Raw genomic sequence first — 24,160 nt, forward strand, 5'->3', positions numbered from 1 at the left:
CAGTAGGCCCTGCAGGGGCTCTCCCACCCTCAGTTCCCAGGATGGAGGCCTGGCCACAGCCATAAATCAGGGAAACCCTGAGCCCAGGGAGGCTCCGTGCCGGGCTGAGCCAGCAGAACAAAGGCGGCACTTTAGCTCAGCCTCCGTGCCCAGCTGGGCCAAGGATCCCGTCTGGTCCCACCAGCCAGCGTTCTGCCTGCCTGGTAGAGCTGGGGCCTGCCCCTGGCCAGGGCAGCACTGACCCCGCACCCCCTGCCTCCCCGCCCCAGCCCAGCAAGGGCCGCCGCTCCACCTCAGGCCCCGTTTCCTCACCTGGCCTGTGGGTTCTGGCCCACTCCTCACCCTCAGGACACTCTCTGCTGCGTGGGGGGCCTAGGCTAGAAGGAAGGGCGCCCCAGGTCAGGGGACACCCAGTGGGGAGATGGGAGGAGGGGTCAGGATGGATAGTGGGTTCCATGGCAGCCCCCACCCTGACGCACCAGCAAGAACTCGGGCATCTGGGCAAGGCCCTCAAGACGCACCACCTGGCTGCCTCTGGAACCTTCCCACCCAGAGAAGGGGAATGCATCTCTGGTCCCCGCAGGAACCTGTCTCGAGGCACCAGCAACACGCTAAGGCTCCAGCCCAGCAAGAGGAGGGGAGCCGAGGACACTGGTCAGTGTCTAGGACCAGGGACCCCAGCCCTAGATACAGGGGCAGAGGATGGAGCAGCTGGGACCTCAGGGAAAGGAGCGCAGGTTGCCGTGGCAGCGTCTGCAGTCCACCTGCCTTTCCACACCAGGGGGTCAGTGATGTGGAGCCCCCGGGCCCCAGCAGAGGCAGCGGTCAGACTCTGTGTCCTTGAAAGAATGTTTATTCCACGCTGTCCCTGCAGCTCCCCCTGCAGGTCCCCTCGGTGTGCTCTGAGGTGGGAAACCCTCCCTGGGGGTGGTGAAGGGGAACTCGGGCCACCCCACCAGCCAGCAGATGCTCTGGCAGCCAGAGCCCCAGCCTGGAGGTGAGGCTCTTCCTGGGGCTCGCCGAGGCCCCTGCAGGCTTTTCGGACCCTTAACCAGCCTGGCTTCCTCTGCTTTGGGCAGCAGTAAGCTGGGCCCTTGGGGACCTGGACTGCTCACCAGCCACCCAGCCCTGGGCCTGCTCTCCAGGTTCCTTCTAGCAGCTCCGTCTCTGTCAGGGCAACGGACGCAGGCCTGGGCCATCTTCTGGGCCATCACTGGGGTTCTCGATGGCCACCCCACCTCTGTGCTGGCCCTTCTGGAGTGTGTAGGCGGATGGCCCCAGCCGCAGGATCTTCCCGCTGCCCAGGCACTCATCCCCCTTGTAGAACACAGCAAACTGTAGGGAAGAGAGACCCTGGCATTAGGGGTGCCACAGGGAGCCAGCCCAGGGCAGGCAGGAGCAGAGTGGTCCCCTCTGGGCCTCGGCCCGTGCTCGGAGCGCCAGGCGGCGGAGCTGCCAGGGGAGCAGGGGTTTGCTGCTGCTGCTGCTGAACAGGAGAGGAGGGGCCTGGGGCACCCAGCAGCTTCACCAGGGAGGGTCTTCAGGGTCAGGGTACCTTTCCCGAGTGGGACAGTCACAGGGGCCACTCCAGAGACTGGCAGGTCTCTGAAGCCCTTGGGAATGTGGAGCTGTGACAGGAGGTAGTATGGTGGCAGCCAGAGGATGCTTCTGCTCCCCTCACCCCAGGTTCTCTCCCGCCACCTGCCCCTGGAGAGCCCTCAGGCCTGCATACGCCAGGCGCCCATCCTCAGAGCTCCTACACACTCAGCCCACAGGGGCCCCAACCCTCTGCCTCTTTGAGCGCAGTCCTCATGCCCCTTCCATTTTCTGTCCTCGCTTCTAGGGCCCGAGCAGGAACTGGCTGGTTGGTGACATCAGAGTGGAAATCCTCTCACAGTTGTCACTGCGGGAGGAGCCCCCAGGGCAGGTCTTGTCGCACTCTGCCGTCACCAGCTGTGTGACCCGAGCACACCCTACTTCTGGGCCTCAGGCCCTTCCTCTGTAACCCAGGTGCCCTGGTATGGTGAAGAGCAGTGCAGTCCTCCGGGAGCACAATGAGAGCTGGGCTCACCCCCCACACCCCCACTCACCTGTCCTGTGGTAAGGGCATGCACAGCCTGCACAGCTGTCACCCACACGGTGCCATCTTGATTGAGGGTCAGCACGCAGGGCACTGGGTAGAAGAGAGGGGCCCTTGGAGGGGGCACAGGCCTTGCCTGGTCGACCTCAGGCCTTGGGGCCCCAGGGAAAAAGGAGCACCAGCCTGGACTCTGGGCGCAGCAGGACACTGCGGGACAGTGTACACTCTTGCTTCAGCCCCACACACTGGGGCCTGCCTGCATCTGCTCCCAGCACCCCCAGGCCTCGCTCAGGGCAGGCACAGAACACGGGAGTTCTGAATATTTTAGGTAATCACCAAATAATCTCCACAACGGGACTTTCCTACCCTAGGGTCTCCCATCCCTGGCCCAAATCTGGCCTCAGGAAGCTCAGCTTCAAGGGGCCCGTCCTCAGGAGTCCTCCCATCAGTCACCTAGTGCCATCTGGTGGCGGAATCGGAAGTGGCACTCCATCATCTTGTCCCGGACCAGCGCTGCAGGCGGCTCCTCCGTGATCCAGTGCACGCGGCTGGTCCTCAGCAGGTCCCTGTACAGGGCTGGGTGGTCCCTCCGGGGAGCCTGCAGAGTGGAATGCGAAGGTGGGGACACCGAGGGGTACCTCACCCCAAGGCCGGCCTCAGTGTGGTCCCTGGGAACAACAGTCCTACCAGCACACACAGGTAACGGTGCCGGCACCACTTGCAGCGCTCCACCCACAGAAACTCATCACCAGCTGGGTCTTTGAATCCCCATTTCACAGATGAGAGACTAAGAGGCAGGGGTGAGATCCGAGCCCGTGACAGTGAATGCTGCAGGTTCAAGTCTGACTCAGGCCCTCCACCTGCAACCACCTGTGGGGCACTACCACGGCCACCCTCGAGGACTGGATTCTCTATTCACAGGGCCACAGTGGCCAGCCACACCACGGGCTTTTCTCTCAAGAAGGCCACCCCAGGAATCCCACCACCCCCCAAATAGCTGAGGAGGAAGGAGGGACTGGTAGGTGCGGGCTTCCCACAGCTGCCCTGGGACTGGCCCTGGTATGGAGGATCCCAGCCACCCTAGGTTGGTTCTGAGGCCCCTGCTCCCTGTCACCTCCTGGGATTGCGCCAAGCCCCGCCCCTGAAGCAGGACAAGGAGCATGAAGTTAAGGACTTTGGGTTCTAGGCAGACACTGAGACCTGTCTAGGGACAGGAGGCCCTTGGTAACCCTTCTGTTCTTCTCATAGCAAACTGAAATCTAGATCATTTAATTCACTGGCAGCCAGGCTTTTCACCCCACAGTCTTCCTAGAAGGAGATGTCTTGGAATCGGCGGGTTGGGCCTACTGGCCCCCGCCTGCGTCTAGGAGAAGGCACCCCAGCGTTCGTGTCAGAACACGCGCCAGCAGCCAGGGCGCTGAGAGTGGGTCTTCTGAGCTCTGCGTGCCAAGGTGGAGGCTGGGCCATTCAGGGAAGAGGCTGTGCTGAACACGGCCAGCAGCGTCCCTGGCCTGACCCACAGATGCAGCAGCACCCGTGCCCCTGCCTTTCCACCCAAGTCGTGACAACCAAAAATGCCTCCAGACACTGGCAAGGTCCCCTGCAGGTGGGGTGAGCCTGCCTCTGCTGAGCAGCCCCGCTTTGAGGCCAGGTTCACAGTGGTAAGGGGTGCGCTGTGGTGGAAGGCTCAGTTTGATCCTGGCTTGGCCATCTGCACCTGGCTCACGACAACTCACTGGATCCTACCACGGCGGGCACTGTCCTTGGCACTGAGGCCATGCCCTCTCCACCGGATGAGCCACCCAAGCTCCGGGTCTCGCTGTCCTCTTTTGTCAAATTGGATAAACTTTGTGTACAGGGGTTCACTGATGATTAAGAGGCCAGCACACAACAGGGCCTAATGAATACCTTAAAGCCCTCCTGCCACCATGGCCAGTCCCAGGAGGATGCAGCAGGAAGGCAGGGGACCAAGGACAGGAACAGAGTTAGTCACAGGCTCCATGAAGCCACGGCTGCTAGAGGCCTTCTCAAGCCCTGGTCCGTAAGCACTGCTGGCCGTGCCAGAACTAGCCCCAGTGCTGTCTCAAGGGCCGGCCCACTCACCACAAACACATTGCCCTTGACGCCGTCCTTCTCTACCACATACCAGGGCTCTCTCAGGCCACCGATGTTCGCTCTCTGGCCCAAGGTATACAGGAACCAACCTACAGAAAGACAGTTTCTCCATGAGGCTGGGCAACAAGTTCCATCCCACATGTCACGCCTCTCATCATGAAGGCAGATGCTGGGAGGGCAGCCCAGAGCAAGCCCAGCTCACTAGGAAGCTATGATTCTCCAGCCACCAAGGCCAGCCCTGACCAAGCACCTGGGCACATCTCATCACTGTCCAGGCCTGGGCTGGACACAGGAACCAGTGGCCACCGAGCAGGTACTTTGTACCCTAGAAGGTGCAGGTTCCAGCTGTAGGAGCCCCTGACTCTAGGCCCAGGATGTGGCTGGGTGCCCTGTGTGTGACTCTAGGCCCAGGATGTGGCTGGGTGCCCTGTGTGTGACTCTAGGCCCAGGATGTGGCTGGGTGCTCTGTGTGTGACTCTAGGCCCAGGATGTGGCTGGGTGCCCTGTGTGTGACTCTAGGCCCAGGATGTGGCTGGGTGCCCTGTGTGTGTGACTCTAGGCCCAGGATGTGGCTGGGTGCCCTGTGTGTGACTCTAGGCCCAGGATGTGGCTGGGTGCCCTGTGTGTGTGACTCTAGGCCCAGGATGTGGCTGGGTGCTGTGTGTGTGACTTTAGGCCCAGGATGTGGCTGGGTGCTCTGTGTGTGACTCTAGGCCCAGGATGTGGCTGGGTGCTGTGTGTGATGCCAGGGGCCCTTCTTGCTGAGCCCATGACATAGCTGCGTGTCTTAACAGTGTCCATCTCATATTAGCAGTAACTGCATCAGGGCTACCCCCAGCCCCTCTGTGCACCCTCACAATGTCACAGAGCAGATGGCAAACTCACTGCCTCCCTCCCCTGCCGTGGTGCACACAGGCAGAGAGAACCTCATGGGATTTACCACGTGGCCTAGGCCGGCAGCCTTCTTCAGTGAACTGAACTGCAGGTAGAAACCATGAGTCATCCAACTGGCTCCTGCTGGGGCCAGGACTGGCAGATACATGGGCAGTTCTGCCTTGCAGTTCTGTCCCAGGCAAGGCTGTTACCTCAACCTGTCTCAGGAACGCCTAGCCCCGGCTCAGCTTGCCCTCTCCCTTCCACAAGAGGTGGAAGATCTCCAAGTGCAATTCGCCGCGAGGCACCACCTACACCCGCTCCCCTGGCCAGTCCCACAGCTCAGGCCTGCGCTGCGTCAAGACTTGCCTGATCATCACGCCGGCTGGCACATCCCCGCCACTGTACTAACCCAACAATGGCTGCACTCTGTCCCCACAACAGGACTGCACACTGCTGACTAACTCAGAGCCTGTCCCCTGACACCAGGCACAGCATAAGCTCATGCAGGCCTCACCGCAGTAAGGGTCTGCACGTGAGCCAGCAGCACCCCAGCCAGTGCGGGACGCCTGATCCCATCACTGCATGTGGTCCTTAATCATTCAGATCATGCCGTGACGTCCACCTCACTCCCTGAATCAGAGTGGAGTTTTGTGTAGTTTAACATTTTCCTTACACAGTAAGGAAATCATTCTTTTTACAGGGATTTGATACGTAACTCACAGAGTATAGTCCTTCCAAGTCAGAGGTGCGCTTTTCATGAACTCCAGCATTTCAGCTGAGGCCACATCTTGAAATGCAAGCCCTCATCAAGGCAACTGTTCCACCCTAGGCCATGCCTGCCTACCCCCGGCCACCCCACAGAGCCTTCTACGATTCACCAGCCAAGTGAAAGGGACGACGGGCACCCTGGTCTAGTCTCCCAGAGCTGAAACCCCACAGCTCCAGGCATTTCAGTTGACAAGTGGCAGAGTCTGCACCTCACCTTTATGTGTTCCCAGAACCTTATTGTCTTCTATGGAAATAAAGTGACCAGGTCGAGGCTGCAAATACTGGAAAACAAACATTTCATTATCGACGGAGATCCAGGCCCAGGGCAGACATGCAGCCCCATCGCTTTGTGTCAAAGACCAGCACTGACCTGAAGAAGGAAATGTTCAAAATTCCTCTTCCCGATGAAACACATGCCCATGCTCTGAAATGAGAAGATGGCAGCCGTGAGAGGACCAGAAGTGGGGGTGGCCCACACTGTACCCAGACATCCTGAGCGGGCCCCGGGGCTTCCCGGCCTCACCCCCCACCTTGCTTCCAGGGTAGGGGCCCAGCTGCCCACCAGCACCCTTGGCCGCCAGTCACAGCCGGCGCACACAAGGCCAGGACCTTAGAGGACACCTCACTGTCTCAGCCTGCAGGGTCTGACCCCGCGAGGCAGAACCTCACACCAGCTGCCCCGGGGAAGAAAGAAGGACCTGGGGAGAGACAGGGACCAGAGGAGGGGCAGAAAGCAGAAAAGCCAGGCCTGAAGCTAAGGCCTCAGGGTAGGGCTCCAGGGGAGTCAGAGGAGAGGTGCCTTCCTCAAGTACATCTGCCCCAGCTGGGGAGCCTGGGCGGCGTGCGCTCTCCACCGTGGCTCCAGCAGGGGCTGCATCGTTTACTCTTGGGTTTGTGTCTCTCAAGACTGCCCCTCCATCCCTGCAGCTCCCACCACAGAGCAATGCTGGAAACGGAAGACTAGAGAGGAGAATGGGGGTGGGCGTGCTCTTCAGGGAAGATGGCTCTGATGAAAGGTATGGCCGTTCCATTACCAGGAAGAGACAAGAAGGAGCGACAGCTCCCACCGCACCAGCCCCTGAAGAGGTGAGGCTCATCCCACAGCGCCCTCGCCCTCCATCCCCAAGTTCCTCCCACGGACTTCATCCTAGTTCCGCCAATGCTCTCTTTTTGAGACAAGTTTCGCTATGTTGCCCAGGGTGTCCTCACGCTCCTGGGTGCACTCGATCCTACCGAGGAGCTGGGGCCACACGCAGGCACCCCCATGCCATCCTCCTGGCTTCTCCTCGCCTCAAGGCCTTTGCACTGCCATTCCCTCATCTGGACTTTCCCAGCCCTCTCTGGGACACCGGATCCCCTCATCCTGCAGGTCTCAGGTTCCATGTAACTTCTTTTGAGGCCGTTTTTGGCATCTCCATTCCCTACTCTCAGACCCCACTGGTGCTTCCCGCCCAGGGTCCTCCACCTCCCTCCGTAGACATTTTCTAGGTTTACACTGATTGGCCTCCTGTCTGTGTCCCCCACTCGCGGGTGAGCTCCATGGAGGCAAAGATGGAACTCTGTGCACGTCACCATATCCTCGAGGCCCAGCAGCACAGCGCCTGGAACAGATGGCACCGAACGAGTCTGTGCCAGGCGAGTGGATGACAGGGCACATCAGCGTGCAGACAGTGGCAAAGCACCTGCCCCTCCAGGGGTCTCGGTGCTGCGTCACACTGCCTGGCACTCACCTGGCAGGCAGGCCATCCTAAGAGCACCCCACCAGCTGCGAAGGCTGCGGGGAAAGCTGCCTATCACAAGGGTCAGAGGAGAGGAAAAAAGCAAGGAGTCTCCTGTAGGCTGCTCCCGGATGTCAGCAGAGCCCTGTACCGTGCGCCTGAGCAAACTCCTCCATCTATTGCTCCAAGGTCGGCCTTTGACGTTACGTCCTGGAGAAGGGGAAGTGGTACCCGACCCACAGGCCCAGCTGCTCCGCGGCCGTGCAGTCGGGAAAGGGAAACAGGCACTAATCAAAGGAAACTGCTCACTCATACCTCTTTCTTCTGAAGCACATGATGAAGTCTATTCTCAGCAGCGATTTTCTTTACAAACTCTTTTGTTAATCCCCCCAGAGGGAAGATGGTTCTCCTGAGGGCATCCTGGGAAACCTGGCTGAGAAAGAAGGTCTGGTCTTTAAAGCTGTCAGCTGCCTGGAGGAGTTTTACCGCTGCCAAGAATAAAGAACAAAAGACGTTGCAGGAATAAAAATAATGATACTTCACTTTCAACAATGTCCTTCTGTTCCCTTAGACAGACTATCCCTAGCCTGTCAGAAGCAGACAACAACATTCAATAGCAACTACTAGGGAAAAGACCGCCACTGGGTTAATGTAAGAAAAATTTATACCTCCAAAAAACACAAGGATTTTATATGACAAATTATTCCAGCTCATATTTCAGAATATAATATTTTCAAAGATGAAACATCACATGAAAAAATGTTCTGAAGTGATAAGAAAAAAAAAAACAAAAAAACACCTAAAATAAATTCAGCCAAATCTTGGAAAATGGAGTAAGCTAGCCGCTTGCAGAAAATTCTACTGACAGCGTCAGCTATGGTTTCTTCCAACAACCACAGGATGTGTTCGTGCCACGGTGGTTTCAAGAACTCTACACTTTCCAGGTTCACTGCTGGGCGGCCAGCACCAGCAGCGTTCTACCTGTGAACACATTAGCTTTCTTGGTAAAAACATTTTTTGCTTAGAGTCTCAGCTGACATCTGTTAGGTGCCCCTGCAGTTCCTCCGACATTCCCTATGTGATTGTAAAGAGCCATTTCTGGCTTTAAGGCAATGGAGCAGAGGTGTGAGTAAACCTGGCTTAGAACTGTCCAGTTTTCCACTTTCAAGTTCAGTGATCAATGGCAAAAAACTAAGACGAATGTCAGTTTTCTGGCTTCTTTCAATCTTTCTCATGAACTTCTCCTTTTGAGTTACACTCAGAGCACGCCACATGCCGTAATGGTCAGACAGCACACGTACCCTTCCTGGCTTGGCAGAGCCACGCGTACAGCACACACACTGTGTAGCTAGGGTTGTCCATCTGCTGATTCCCACGTTAGCCATGAGAGGGAGAATTCTCCTCACGTTACAGAGGGGAAACTGGAACCAGCCCGGTTCATTATACATGACTCGCCCAAAGTGATGCAGGTGGAGGCGGCGCGAATGGAGGCTGCCCAGCCTCCCAACTCCCTTACTTGGCAGGTACAAACAGCAGAACTGAGCGACAAGCGAGACTAAGTTCAGCCAACCAGTCGCCACGGAAGTAGGGCGCTTTCCAGAGTCCACTTTTTCTTTTCTTTCTTGAGATGGAGTCTCGCTCTGTCGCCCAGGCTGGAGTGCAGTGGTGCATCTTGCTCACCGCAATCTCCACCTCCTGGGCTCAAGTGATTCTCCTGTCTCAGCCTCCAGAGTAGCTGGGACTACAGGCACGTGCCACCACGCCCGGCTCATTATTTTTTGGTATTTGTAGTAGAGACGCAGTTTCACCATGTTGGCCAGGCTGGTCAAACTCCTGACCTCGTGATCTGCGCCTGCCTTGGCTTCCCAAAATGCTGGGATTACAGGCATGAGCCAGGCATGAGCCACCGCAACTGGCCTCAGAGTCCACTTTCAATCCCACACTAACTGCAGTCAAACACTGCATGTGTGTAAAAGCCTCAGAAAACTAGGAGCCATTTGCATTTTCTTCTAGTTCTGAGTCATTTTAAAACAAACTAAAAATCTATGATTTTCAAAAAAGCAAGCTGGTGACCCTAACTGAACTACTGTAGAGGAAAAGCACAGAAACCAATGAACAACATTTGGAGGAGGCTGCCTGTGCTCGAGCCTCACTGACCAGCCAGCGCCCGTGCTGGCTCTGCCAGGCCGGTGGTTGGACGCTGTGCGGGGGAAAATCGGTCTAGTCACAGGCCGGGCCTAGGAGCGCCAGTCTCAGGTGCTGACCAACCCTGAGCCCAAGCCCTCCACTGCCCCTGCAGGTGCTCTCCCCACAGACCCAGGCCAAGCCAGGGCAACTGAAGAATGAAATGGAAACCTTGAGTGTGCCTACCAAACCAAGTGAAGGCCAAGACATTGTGGCATCATCAGAACTCCCACACGCCAAACGCACTCAACAAAATGCATCCATCAGTACTATCAGACATTTCCTAGGGCACGTGGCCTATAATAAAGGTCGATGGCTCTGCAAGGCACACAGTGTTCTAGGAGGTAAGCAGACACATCTATTCAACATGGAAATTAACCCTCCATCTCCTCAGGTCCCATAAATGCACAATTACTTGGTGAATTCCACTCCGGAGTTCCCAAGTGGCAGGACTCTGCATTCAAACCCATGTCTTCCTGAAATGGGGGGCTGTCTTAGGGGAGTGGGCTGCTATTCTCTGGGCTCAAGTTAGTACAGTTACCTGATCACCCTCTGGCATAAGGAAGGAAGGAGAGGAGGGAACAGAGGGTGGCAGACGACTGTTGGCACACTCAGGGCTCCCTTGACCAAGCACAGCCCTGCCCCATCGCTGCAGCCTTCAGGATAGGCTCAGCAACGCTGAGGAAAGAACTCAGCTGGGGCCTGACCCAGCAGAAACAGCAGGGGCTGGGGAGTGAGCAGAAGTGCACTGCAATCCAGCTCTGCCGCCTGAGATGCCTAGGTCAGGTGGCTTCATCCAGGCCTTGGTTTCCTCATCTGTGAAACGGGATGAGAGCACACACCTCATGGACTGCTAAGAGGGGCGATGTGAAATGTGTGAGGCCAGGCTTGGTGGCTCACACCTGTAATCCCAACACTTTGAGAGGCCAAGGTGGGAGGATCGCTTAAGCCCAGGAGTTCAAGACCAGCATGGACAACATAGCGAGACCTCATCTCTCCAAAAAAATGAAAAAGTTAGCCAAGCGTGGTGGGGTACACCTCTGGTCCCAGCTACTTGGTGGGACTCAGATGGGAGGATCACTTGAGCCCAGGAGGTGGAGGCTGCAGTGAGCCAAGATTGGGCCACTGTCCTCTAGCCTTGTTGACAGAGACCTTATCTCAAAAAAAAATAAAAATTTAAAAAAGAAATGTGTGCATGTAAAGCCCTGCCCCAGCCCCAGCCCCAGATACCCCTGTTCCCTAGATGGCAGGACAAGGCTCCCTCCAACATCTGAATTTCTGGACAGAGGAGCAATGCTGCCCTACAGGGGTCCTACACTGATGGATGCTCCCTGCAGAAACACGGCTCTGAGCTCCACTTGGTTTTTCACTCAACAATGCAGGGAATTCCTCTTTTCTACATACACATGTACACCAGAACAAGCCAGCAGCTTCCCAGCTCACTGTCTGCTATTGACTTTTTTCTAAAAAGGTGAAACCTGGCTCCCTAACACACATATGGCTACAAAGCCTGACTGCTGAGCCTATGCGATCCACAGCAGATCCTGTGCTCACAGCACATTAGAAGTCTGCCTGAACCGCATGCCCTTGAGAACTTATTGCTAAGTACAGGGCCTTGGCTAGACTGACAGCACCCCAATTATCACTGTCAAATATTTACCCAAATATTTTTGGAACATTCAAATCACCAACGTACAGTGTCTAGAGCTGGATTATCAATATCTGATGTCATTTTCCACCAGCCCTCGCCATAGCCGGCAGGGACATCTCTTACTACCCAATCACAGGCCCTGAGGGGAAGTGCCCTCTTGGTAACTGCACCTTTTCAAATGTGAATCCCATACAAGCTACTCTGGAGCACAGAGGGAGGGGTGGCCGTGATCCTCAGGCACAACCCACTGTCATTCCTCAAAAGATTTCACTCTATTCACAAGAATTCAGCTCTGATCTGGGCACTTTAACTTACCATTTCTAACTTCAAACCGATTTCGGAAAAGCCCTTCTGGCCTCTTAATGTGCTTCTGCTGAAAGACTTCTTCATCTTCCAGTGAAGTTCTTGCGTAGTGACCTGTGGCAATGGCATCTGCCCCTGTGAGGTTTTTAGAACACAAGGATCGGGTTTTAGACTCAAACTTGCAGGCCTTGATCAGCATAAACCAAGGCACAAAAGAAGAGTACAGACCCCAAGTCTTTAGGCTGACGGGCTGCGCAATCCACCTTGCCCCCAAACATGGAGATCCCAGGGAACAGAGGCACACATCCAATTCCATCAAACAAGCAGCCTTGGACTCTGAAGCTGATACAATCTTGCTACTTGAAGTGTTACTGCACTTTTAAGAGCCTTTCCAAAGTTAACTTCTAGCTTAAGGAAACTGTATGAAATGCACAGAAAGATTTAAATACAAAATATTCATTTCAGGGTTTGTTATAATACTAAGGGAGGCCAGGCGCAGTGGCTCATGCCTGTCATCCTAGCACTCTGAGAGGCCAAGGTGGTATGATTGCTTGTGCTCAGGAGTTCAAGACCAGCCTGGGCTGGTGAAATCCCATCTTTACAAAAAATACAAAAATTAGCTGGGCGTGGTGGCGCACACCTGTAGTCCCAGCCTCTTGGGAGGCTGAGGTGGGAGGATTGCTTCAACCTGGGAAGTCGAGGCTGCAGGAAGCTGAGATTGCACCACAACACTCTAGTCTGGGCAACAGAGTAAGATGCTGTCTCAGAAAATATATAAAATAAAATAAATAAATAAATAAATAAGCACCAAAATGGACCAAAATGTTCACCACTGGGAGAATGTGAAGTGAATGACAATGCACTGCCATAACAACGGGGGTCCTTACGGAGAATGTTTACTAACACAGGAAAACGCCTGGCACTGTTCAGCAGGGTGAGGATGTAACACCATGATTCCACTGTTTTTACTGCAGAGAAACAATTGAAGAAAAATCTCAGGTCTATTCCTTTGATTCTGAGAGTGAAATTGTAGGTGTCATTTCTCCTCTTTTAAATTTTCTGTAATAAATATGTACTGTTTTCATCAGAGTGAAGAACCATATGCACACTGTTTCTTCTTTTCATATTACACAAAGCCAAAGAGCCTAACAAGGTGCATACGAGTCCAGAACCTTTTCATTGTGTAAAAATTCCAGATATTTGGGCCAGGTGCGGCGGCTCATGCCTGTCATCCCAGCACTTTTAGGAGGCCGATGTGGGTGGATCACTTGAGATCAGGAGTTTGAGACCAGCCTGGCCAATATGGTGAAACCCCATCTCTACAAAAAAAGTACAAAAATCAGCTAGACATGTTGGTGGGCACCTGTAATCCCAGTTACTTGGGAGGCTGAGGCAGGAGAATTGCTTGAACTCAGGAGGTGGAGGTTGCAGTGAGCTGAGATCGCACCACTGCACTCCAGCCTGGGTGACAGAGTGAGACTCCATCTCAAAAAAAGAAAAAATTACAGATACTTAGTTTGGGAGAGACTTTTATGAAAGGTGCAGCAAAATGGATTCCATCCTTAACCAACCACACTAGCTCACTGTAAACAGAAGACACAGCAAGAATTAACTGCTGCATATTAACGACCTGAAAAAGGCACTTTAGAAACACATGATCTCATCTTGACTGAGTTTCTCATAGAGAAAACAATCCACTTTAAATCTATGTCCTTAAAGAACAGCCCTTATACTAGAAAAAGTGCAGGATGCCCCTGAGAAGTGCGGTGAGTTCAGAAGTCCGGGTGTCATGTCCTGTCATCCTGTGTTGCATGGTTCATGCCTTTCATCCAGGTGTGGAAATATTCACTACAGCAGTTCCTTCCACAGCGTGCCTGACAGCCAGTCACCTAGGGGCTCCCTAAAAAGCTTTTGTGACAGAGAGCTCAGTGCTTCCATTCCTGAACAGCTGCCTGCGCCTCCACCCCAGGAAACTCTTCCTCCTGCCAGTCCTAACTCTGTCCTCTGGTCACACAAAGAATGTCATCCTAGCTCACACACTTGACCACTGCCACTATGACCCAAAGTAATCTCAACAGTTCAGGGAGGGCATATTTCCAGATACCCTGAAAATAAAAATCAATTCACATTCTATCAGTCTGTCACTCTTTTCCTGAATAACGGACACGGTCTAACCAGGACAGACCATGGTGGACGCGTCACTCCTTCCCAGACATTCTCTGACCATCAGGGTGAGCTCAGTCTGTGCTGACTTTGACAAAAGACATCACACTACTGGCTCAGTCAGCCTGGGGGCACCCAAATCCCCCAGATTTTCTGCACATTCAATGGCAACCAAGCTAGGTCTTTCCAATCTTGTACTAGGAGAATGAGTGAACCTAGTTAGCAAACTGCATTTATCTCTATTGAGTTTCATGTTTTTGGTGTTAGCCCAGTGTTGAAATTTAAGATTTTTCTTTTTGATTTTTTTGTTTTTGTAGGCATTTGTTTATTCCTAACTCCACAAACTTTCATGATCATCATCAACTCAGCTTTAGGTTGCTCGTATACTGAGTCTGCAAGCCTCATCTACATCATTGCTAAAAGCGCCGACGCTACTGGGCCCCTGGCTTACAATGGTATCTCGTAGCCACACACAGCAGGGTGAGCTGCAGTGGAACACAGCAAACCAAGAAGCCCGAGCCAGAACGTCAGAAACTCGTTATGGTGACTCCAACGGCAGGCGACAGGAAAAAGAACCTAAAATTCATAAATCATAGCCACAGACATCAAGAGGTGGTCTACGCAAGCTATTCAGTATCAGGAGGTTCCACAAGAAGAAACTGGCTAGGCACAGAGGCTCACGCCTGGAATCCCAGCACTTTGGGAGGCCAAGTCAGGAGGATTGCTTGAGGTCAGGAATCTGAGAACAGCCTGGGCAATACAGTTGCGACACCATCTCCACAAAAAATTAGCCACGATGGTGGCACGCCTGTGATGCAGGCTACTCAGGAGCCTAGGGTGGGAGAATCTCTTGAGCCCAGGAGGTCAAGGCTGCAGTGAGTCATGATCGCACCACTATAATCCAGCCTGGGTGACAGAGTGAGACCCTGTCTCTAAAAAAAAAAGAAGTTTTAAACCCAAATTACTTACCAAGATTATCCACAGCATAATGAAAAAAGCAACTGAATTTGATGTGCTTGTTGCAAACTATGTCAGGATTGGGAGTCCTTCCTTTTTCATACTCATTCAAAAAATCACTAGAATAAAAGAAAATGACTTCAGTTCCAAGTGTGAAACATTCCTCAAAAAAAAAAAAAAGTTCACTAAATTGCTTAATGTAGAATTTCTCCTTGTCATACCAAAACTGTAATTTTCTGCAAAACAGGAGAGCTTCAGTATAAAGCCACTGTCTTCGAACATTTGTTTATAACCTGCTGCATGGGCCACCTGACAAGGTGTTATTCTGTGCCAGCTCAGGAGCCATCGTCTCCGTGCAGGCTCACAGGGCCTGTGGGGTCAGGAGTGGGGAGTGCCCCTGCCTCTGGGACTCCTCCAACACAGCAGGGCTTAGGTGAGGAAGAGAAGATGCCTGAGTAACAGTAGAAATGAAATCCTCTAGACTTCCGCTGCAGGGCTCTGGTGCTATGCTACTATACATTGGCTTTCATCCACAGTTCCTGGCTTGCAACTCCCTTAGCCTGTTATTGTTTTGTTGTCATGCTAGGTGCGGTGGGCCTCAGGGACGGGCCTCATGGATGGGCCTCTGACCTCACCCGTTAGTCCTTTGCTGTCATGCTGGTTGCGGTGGGCCTCAGGGACGGGCCTCACGGACAGGCCTCTGACCTCCTGCCCTCCTTTCACTGCATCTTTCTTTTGAGACGGAGTCTTGCTCTGTCATTCAGGCTGAAGTGCAGTGGTGTGATCTCAGCTCACTGCAACCTTCACCTCCTGGGTTCAAGCGATTCTCCCACCTCAGCCTCCAGAGTAGCTGTGATTACAGGTGTGCAGCACCATGCCTGGCTAATTTTTGTATTTTTAGTAGAGACGGGGTTTCACCATGTTGGACAGTCTGGTCTCCAACTCCTGGCCTCAAGTGATCTGCCCTCCTCAGCCTCCCAAAATGCTGGAATTAGAGGCGTGAGCCACCGCACCCGGCCCACTGCATCCTTTTCTTTCTTTGTAGAGATGAGGTCTTGCCATGGTGCCCAGGCTGATACTGAACTCCAGGCCTCAAGCAATTCTCCTGCCCCAGCCTCCTCAAGTGCTAGAATTACAAGCACCTACCTTTCTGACTGTAGGTTTAAGACCCTCCCCAGAGACAGTCCCACTCTGTATCCCGGGAGAAGGAATGGCGACGTCATGAAGCCTCCATAAAAACCCAAGAGTACTGGGTTCAGAGAGCTTCTGCACAGCTACACTTGTGGAGGCTCCTGGTGGGTGGCCCGAGGGAGGGTGTGGATACCCTTTCCCCATACCTCACCCAGCCCGACTCTTCATCTGTATCCTTTGCAACATCCTTTATAATAAACTGGTAAATGTGTTTTTCTGAGTTCTGTGAACCACTCCAGCAAATTATTAATAATCGAACCCAAAGAGGAAGTTATGGGAATCCCAACGGGAAGCCAGTGGGTCGTGAGTTCTACAGGCTCACACTTTCCACTGCTGTAGAGGGAGAGTCCATCTTGGGGATGGAACCCCCAACCTTTGGCATCCAGCACTATCTCCAGGTAGGTGGTATTGGAACTGAATCAGAGGACACCCAGTTGTGTCCACGGCTTGGTGTATGGAGACAACCCCCCACACCTTTGTCACAGAAGCCTTCTTCTGTGAGGATGCCTGCCATGGTGAGAGCAGATGAGAAACCAGTCAGAGGTTTCCCCGCACCAGGGCTCCATGAGCCATTCTGCAATCTCAGCCTGGGATGCTGCGCCACTGGGCAAATACACCAAAAATACTTTCCTCGCGTGACAAACACACTTCTGAGAACGAGCAACCTCTTGGGTGCTTAAAGTGGATCAGGCCATCCTAATTCAGTGAATTTCTGCTCTAACAGACTGACTGAACATGGGAAAAAGATGCCGTGATACCAGCAAGACTTACATAGTCTTCGAGGATTCACTTCAAGAGGGTTATGACACCTATTTTGGGAGTTTAAAAACGGGTGTATTTTTGGTATAAGTGATTTTTTTCATTTAACCTAAAACTCTCTATTAATCAACAAGGGTTAAAAAAAAACCAAGGCTGATCAAGAGGGTTGTGTTATGCAGACAGATCATGGATTTGCACAGGGTCAGAGGTTCCTTGGATATTTTCCACTGTAGCAGGTACCAAACTGTTTTCCTACTTCTTGCTCCCCCTAGAAGTTCATAAAAGCTCATGTTGTTCCACGTTTGCAACAACACTTGATATTATTACACTCTTTCCATTTTGCTTTAATTATTAGAAAGTTGTCAGGATGCTCATTAAACTATAAACTACTTAAGGTGCAGTCTGTGTCTCTCTATGTCCTAGACCCAACAAGCTTTCTATATAACAGTCATCAATAAATACTGAAGAGGTCGAACATTTAAATCAGTTTCTGAAAAGACATACTGTTAACCCTTTCCTAAACAGCGGACGGGAAAGTGTGTCATCTGGCATTAGCAAAAACAATGGAGTGGCCTGGCCTCTTCTCTCACTGGAAAGAAGAGAAGCCTTTCCTGCACTTCGGGAGGGAGACAGCAGTTTAAAAGACTCAGCAGCTAAAACGTATCTGGACTCTGATCCGTGAAGGCCAGTGGGTCTTGAATGAAAGAATACGAAAGAAATTTCTGAGCTAGAGAGCCCTACTAGAGGAGTGAGTGTTCGGCAGGAAGACAATGCCTCCACGGGCAGCTGGTACTGGGTGAGGACAGAGGGCAGGCTGGCTGGAGCCTGGGGCGAGCTCGGGGGCAGCCCCAGAGATGGGAAAAGAATCGCCTCCTCCTTTCAGTCTCTATCAAGCAGCGCCAGAAGGCGGCAGCAAGCACTGGCCTGGAAAGCTGGGTTTTAATCCCAGCACTGCTCCTCATTTGCCACAGTATTCAAGTCACCCTTCCTATCTGGCCTCAGCTGAGCTAAACTTCAAAAACCACGTCCACGCGTACACTTTGAAAAAGCGGTGCTAGCAGGTGAAGTGTAAGCTCACTTGGATTCCCTGTTGTCACCTCAAACTCTACAGTACTCATGAGGAATCCCCTAAACCGGCTTTCCCCAGCCACCCAGCCTTGATCTTGAAACTACTGCTGATTGGCCAGGTGCGGTGGCTCAAGCCTGTAATCCCAGCACTTTGGGAGGCCGAGACGGGCGGATCACAAGGTCAGGAGATCAAGACCATCCTGGCTAACACGGTGAAACCCCGTCTCTACTAAAAAATACAAAAAACTAGCCGGGCAGGCCGGGCGCGGTGGCTCAAGCCTGTAATCCCAGCACTTTGGGAGGCCGAGATGGGCGGATCACGAGGTCAGGAGATCGAGACCATCCTGGCTAACACAATAAAACCCCGTCTCTACTAAAAATACAAAAAAATTAGCCGGGCGTGGTGGCGGCGCCTGTAGTCCCAGCTACTTGGGAGGCTGAGGCAGGAGAATGGCGGGAACCCGGGAGGCGGAGCTTGCAGTGAGCCGAGATCGTGCCACTGCACTCCAGCCTGGGCGACAAAGCGAGACTCCGCCTCAAAAAAAAAAAAAAAAAAAAAGAAACTACTGCTGACTCCTCTCCTCTCGGGTCTCCCACACACATCAGTCCCTAAGCCTCATCACACCTTTTCTCAAAGAAAGACCCTGACAACGCCCCACCACCAGCACAGCTGAAGTACTTATTAAAGCAGATTCCAGGGCCACACCCAGACCTCGGTCCAGGTCTGTGTTTAACAAGCACCTCAGATCTACTGCCCGGTGGACTTGTCCTCTGGGTCCAACAAGCCAGCCCTCACCTTCCACTCCCACGATCCCTCCCCATGAAGTCCAAATCTGCAGCAACAGCACTTCCTGAGACACTCTGCCTTTGGTCTTCTCCCATATTTATCCCATATTTGGCTGCCACACTCTTTCTTTTTCTTATGTTCCCGAGGAAACTGCAGATGTTTTTAATGCATTTATCATGCATTCTACAGATAACTTCCCCCAGGAAAATTCAGCCATCAGTTTTGTCCATGTTGTTAACATATACGGCACCCATATGTCATAGCATAGAGTCACAGAGGGTTCATGTTCAAGCTCTTCTGTTGATTCTTTAGGTGACTATAGTCAATTTACTGAATCTAAATTTCTTTTTATTGTTATTTGAATAGTTTTGGGGGAACAGGTAGAGTTTGGTTACATGGATAAGTTCTTCAGTGGTGATTTCTGAGATTTTGGTGCATCCGTCACCCAAGCAGTGGACGTTGTACCCAATGTGTAGTCTTTTATCCCTCACCCCAGAGTCCATTATATCATTTTTATGCCTTTGCATCCTCACAGCTTAGCTCCCCAGACTCATCTTTTTAATAATGAAAATAAAAATAGCAGGCTGGCGTGGTGGCTCACGCCTGTAATCCCAGCACTTTGGGAGGCTGAGACGAGTGGATCTTCTGAGGTCAGGAGTTTGACACTAACCTGGCCAACATGGGGAAATCCTGTCTCTACTAAAAATAGAAAAATTATCTGGGCGTGGTGGTGCACGCCTACAATCCCAGCTACTTGGGAGGCTGAGGCATGAGAATCGCTTGAACCTGGGAGGCAGAGGTTGCAGTGAGCCAAGATCGCACCACTGCACTCTAGCCTGGGCAACAGAGCAAAACTCCATCTCAAAAAAAAAAAAAAAAAAAAGAAAAGAAAAACAGCTATGTTTATTGACTGCTTACTAATATACCAGGCATACATACTATAACCTAATCTCAATTCTTACATAACCCTGTGAGGCATCAGTGTTATCCTCATTTTAAAGGTGAGAAAATTGAGGCTTAGAAAAGTCAAGAATCTCTTCTGGGTCTTTGTTAGCAGGAAAGAAAAAGAATTTTTTTCAACTAAAAAAACAAAGTCAAGTAAATTGCCCAGGGTCATATAATAAGCTACAGTCAGGACTCAACCCAAGGCTTTTCCGCCCCTAAAGGCCACTGAGGCAGGGGCAGCCTGTCCTGCGCACATGGCCTGCTATGTCAGATGCCTTCAACAACTGCCCGACATTCATCGCAGTCAGGGCTCACCGGAGGACAAGCCCTACACTCCTTCCACTGCAGGAATAAAAGTCCAGCCAAACTTTACAACGGTCCTGAAATACACAATTGGCATTTCTTCTCCTCTTCATGCTGCTCTCAATACCCCATTTGGAGTGCCTTCTCTACTCCTTTGTTTCCAACCCCTCCACTGCCATGAAGCCTTCTTGATTACTCCACTCTGCAAATTTCTCCCTCCTCTGGGTTCAGTGATTGATAGTATCACTGGTACTTCCTGCGTGCCACGCATCACTATCACCTCTTGTGAAGATAATGTCCTCCCAACTAGACCGCAAACTCCTACAGAACCAGGTCACAGTGCAGACATCTTAATGTTCCTAGATGTGGCACACACCTAGCACGCAGCACTTAATTATTGGGATTGTATTAGGTTTTATAAAAGTTTTTGTTTGTTTTTTGTTTTCAGAGGCACAGGCCATGTATCACCTAACTCTTTCTCAGAACCCCCTTAATGGCTGACCCACATAGCACACAGGCATTGGTGCTCACCTTCCAGGGGAGCCCTCAGCCTTAGCTCCCCCACCCTACCCTAACTGGGCAACAGAAACAGCTCAAGGCCCAATAAAGCATTAAAGAGACTTCAGGCAAGTGGCAAAATGACAGGAGTGAGACAGCTGGGTGTGCTGTGGGGTCCAGGCCTCGCCGCTAACACAGAGCCCCCAGGGTGGCTGAGGCCTCCTGCAGTCTTCAGCACCACCGTGGAGGGAGAGCGCTGGGCTGCACAGGCGTCTGGCTGGCTGACTACCGCGATCCTTCCATTGCAAGCACCCACAGTGTGAGGAAGCCTTCTTTGCGTTGTGACCTGCACTCACCTGAACACGTCGTTCCAATACTCCTTTATGTAGGACACTTTATGGAAAGGGATGTCTAAGATCTGGCAAACTCTGTAAGCATCTTCACAGTCTTTGTCGGCAGTACACACCCCATGTTCATCCAGTGAGTCCCAGTTCTTCATAAACACCCCTGTCACCTGGTAACCTGGGGGCGGGAAGAAGGTCAATTAAAGAGAATACATGAATCAACCTTCGGTAAAACGGCAGTGATTTCTGAGCTCTGAGAAGTTCCCCCAACGCTGTGCTCCTGTGCCTCTGTGCCTGGCCTGCCTGGCAGTCCCTGCTTTGCCATGTGGCTTCAGGGATCCGGTTTCCGTCTTGGTGCTTGCGTCCCCAAGATGAGCGAGGTGGTATTTTCTCATCTTTGTGTCCCCATCGACGTATCACCACAATGCCTAGCAGGAGGGGCTTAGCCAGTGTGTGTGGAAGCCACGAAGGAATAGTCAAAACTCAACAGAATTTTTCAAAGCACCATTCGGTTATCAGAAAAGGAAACTCTTTTCAAAAGTTATTTCTAGTTACCATCTAAGACTTAGATTCTACATCATCAGTTATAAAGATAATTAAAATTTTCCTTTTTTTTTTTTTTTGAGACGGAGTCTCGCTCTGCCGCCCAGGCTGGAGTACAGTGGCCGGATCTCGGCTCACTGCAAGCTCTGCCTCCTGGGTTCCTGCCATTCTCCTGCCTCAGCCTCCCGAGTAGCTGGGACTACAGGCGCCCGCCACCTCGCCCGGCTAGTTTTTTGTATTTTTAGTAGAGATGGGGTTTCACCGTGTTAGCCAGGATGGTCTCGATCTCCTGACCTCGTGATCCGCCCGTCTCGGCCTCCCAAAGTGCTGGGATTACAGGCTTGAGCCACCGTGCCCGGCCTCCATATTTTGTAAGAGCTGTAACACCTAGTTTATGACCTACTTTCTACCTTTTCAATTGTAACAAAATATTCACCCAAAAATTGGAAAGGCTAACTTTAGCCTTACACCACCTTAGCAAACTACACAGGTGCCAACCCTGTATGAGAAAGCTGGTTCTTTTCGGCAGGCTGAATGTAATGAAAGGGCAAATGACTGCTGAAGGAGGCTTTATATAGTACCCAAAACAACAGAAATTTGATGACAAAGCTCTGCCAAAACTGCACCATCACACGCAAAAGACCACCCCCATCCCAGATCAACCAGACCAATGTTGTCTACCTAACAGTCCAAAGCCCCTGGTACAGCATCTTCCATAATCAGGGCTAAACGTGCTCCAGGCTCCTCTCCTTCCATCTCCATCTGGCCAGAAACAGCCAACACTTGCAGGCCTCTGTGATTCTGCTCGCACTGCTGACTCTGCTGGGAGGGCCGCCTCCACCTCCAAGTCTCTGCTTAGTGACATCCTATTCTTCTTTCGAATTAGCTGAACACCTCCACCTCTAGGATGCTTTCCTCCACTCTCCCTTCCTCACAACTAGTTCTGCTTGTGGTCTGCCTACCCTTCTCTTTGGCACTTACTGTACCTACGATAATAACCATGGTCATTAACAACATAAACTAATGGCCACTTCTGTTTTCTGAGTACCTCGTATGTGCTGGGCACGTACTCATCAATATGTATTATGTCATCTAATCCCTCCAGTCACCCCGTGAGGCGGGAGTTAGCCGAATTTTACAGGGGACGGCTTACTTCACTCGCCCAAGGTCAGGAACCAAAGATGGCGCAAAGCAGAGCTCCACAAACGTTACTAAGTGAATGAGGCCTCCCGCGGGGAGCCACACAGGTGAAGTTAAACAAGCCCTCATTTCAGCGCTGGGCCCGAGGAATCCTAAGCACCCGTGGGGCTCCGTTTAGATGCCGGAAGAAATGGAAATACTTCTGGAGAAAACTTTGTCCTCCAGCGAGCAGAGAACACAAGAGACACTGAACAAGCAGACCCGCCGCGCGGCAGCTGTCCGTCTGCTGCTGACTGGGCAGGACAAGGACCTCCCACCCGGCGGCCACGGCGTGTGCAGAGGTCAGGCCTCCGGCCCGGCGATCCCAGCTCCCGTAACCAGTGTCCCCGGCCTCACAGGCGAATGTAGACGCCGCAGACCCATGAGAAGCCCTCCCCTCCCCTCCCCTCCCCACTCCACCCCGGCCCGCCGGCTTCTCAGTGGGGGTGGGCGCGGGTGGAGAAGAGCGCTGAACTGCTCCCAGGTAGTCGGAGCTGCCGTCGCGCACACCTCCGACTACACGGGTGGAGGGCGAGGAGCCTCGGAACCGAAGTCAGAGGACGGGGTGTCCTCCTGCTAATCCGCGCGCAACCAGGGGCCCAGGGAGGGAGGCGATCTGCCCAACGCCACGAGGGACGGGGACAGGTTTTCGCGGACACATTCGCTAGGGGGCGGGCGGGGGTCTCGGCCGCCTCACCTCTTCGCCTCAGCAGCAGCGCGGCCACGGCGCTGTCCACGCCGCCGGACAGGGCACACACGACGTGCCGCACCGCCTGCATTCGTCAGCCACACAACTTCTCCACTTGCCACTACCGCCGCTTCCGCGCCTTGCCGGAAGTCCCGCCCCGGTCGTAGGGTCCGCGCTAGTGGCCCGGCCGGAAGCCGCGGCTACGCGCTCGCGTTCCGTCCGGCCCTCCCCTGCCCGGCGGCTGTGTTTCCCGAGCACCGGCCTGCGCTCGCCACTGAGGCTCCGCCGACCCGCGGGGTGCGGAGACTCTGTCGGGCCGCCAGGGGCTGGCTTTTCTTGGAGCCGCCGCCTTGCACCCCCCACCCGCGCCCCTTCCTCACTGCTCTTCTTCTGTGCTGTAAACCAAAAATAAAATTCTAAGCCCCGCAGCCAGCCGTTGGAGCCCTCCTGTCGGCCAGGGGCGTCCTAAAGGGAACCTGAACCGCGAGTTCAGACTCTGATGGAAAAGCCGGGTGGGACCCGCCTCAGTAGACCCTCCTCCCTTTGGAATTCGGACCAGCATTAACGTCAAAACAGACTTAAGACTGTCTAGGCAGTAGGATACCGACGTGACAGACGGCAGGCCCTGAAAGATATCCAAGTATGGTGTGATCTCGGCTCACTGCAACCTCCACCTCCAAGATTCAAGCGATTCTCCTGCCTCAGCCTCCCTAGTAGCTGGGATAACAGGCGCCCGCCACCATGCCCAGCTAATTTTTGTATTTTTAGTACAGACGGGGTTTCACCATATTGGCCGGGCTGGTCTCGCACTCCTGACCTCAAAGGATCTGCCCACCTCCGCCTCCCGAAGTGGCGGGATTAGAGGCGTGAGTCCCTGCCCCAGGCCCAGAAAATCTTTGAATTCACGTATGACCTGGAAGCCCCACCCCACCTTCGAGTTGTCCCACCTTTCGGGAACCAATGTTACATCTTACATGTACTGGTTTATGGCTTATGTCTCCCTAAAATGTACTAAACCAAAAGCTGTAGCACGACCACTT

At 53.0% G+C, this 24,160-nt stretch overlaps 1 protein-coding gene across 3 annotated transcripts; it reads right to left on the bottom strand.

Annotated features, from left to right (window-relative positions):
• Positions 1-835: 835 nt before the first annotated feature.
• TRMU (tRNA 5-methylaminomethyl-2-thiouridylate methyltransferase) lies at positions 836-23,652 on the bottom strand. 3 transcript variants are annotated; one of them, XM_025400203.1, is made up of 11 exons: positions 23,130-23,652; positions 20,723-20,888; positions 14,828-14,934; positions 11,708-11,830; positions 7,873-8,045; positions 6,210-6,263; positions 6,054-6,120; positions 4,184-4,284; positions 2,534-2,678; positions 2,091-2,173; positions 836-1,335 (listed from the first exon to the last, which is right to left on the bottom strand). In XM_025400203.1, exons 1-11 carry the CDS (start codon positions 23,209-23,211, stop codon positions 1,171-1,173), a joined length of 1,266 nt encoding a protein of 421 aa, XP_025255988.1. In that variant the 5' UTR covers positions 23,212-23,652; the 3' UTR covers positions 836-1,170. The 3 variants fall into 3 exon arrangements, with proteins under 3 accessions (XP_025255988.1, XP_025255989.1, XP_025255990.1); XM_025400204.1 differs by lacking the exon at positions 2,091-2,173; XM_025400205.1 differs by lacking the exon at positions 14,828-14,934 and having other exon boundaries at positions 7,873-7,986; positions 23,130-23,575.
• Between the last annotated feature and the right edge of the window lie 508 nt (positions 23,653-24,160).

Source organism: Theropithecus gelada, chromosome 10 (assembly GCF_003255815.1).
Source record: "Theropithecus gelada isolate Dixy chromosome 10, Tgel_1.0, whole genome shotgun sequence".
In the NCBI taxonomy this organism is placed as follows: Eukaryota; Metazoa; Chordata; class Mammalia; order Primates; family Cercopithecidae; genus Theropithecus; species Theropithecus gelada.

What these genes read in the sequence shown, in the direction of transcription:
- TRMU (XM_025400203.1), bottom strand. Translation starts at nt 23,211, where the DNA reads ATGCAGGCGGTGCGGCACGTCGTGTGTGCCCTGTCCGGCGGCGTGGAC. An exon ending in TATTGGAACGACGTGTTCAG is followed by an intron (nt 14,935 to 20,722) that starts GTGAGTGCAGGT and finishes CTTTTATTCTAG; the next exon opens with TGATTTTTTGAATGAGTATG. An exon ending in TTATGCTGTGGATAATCTTG is followed by an intron (nt 11,831 to 14,827) that starts GTAAGTAATTTG and finishes AAAACCTCACAG; the next exon opens with GGGCAGATGCCATTGCCACA.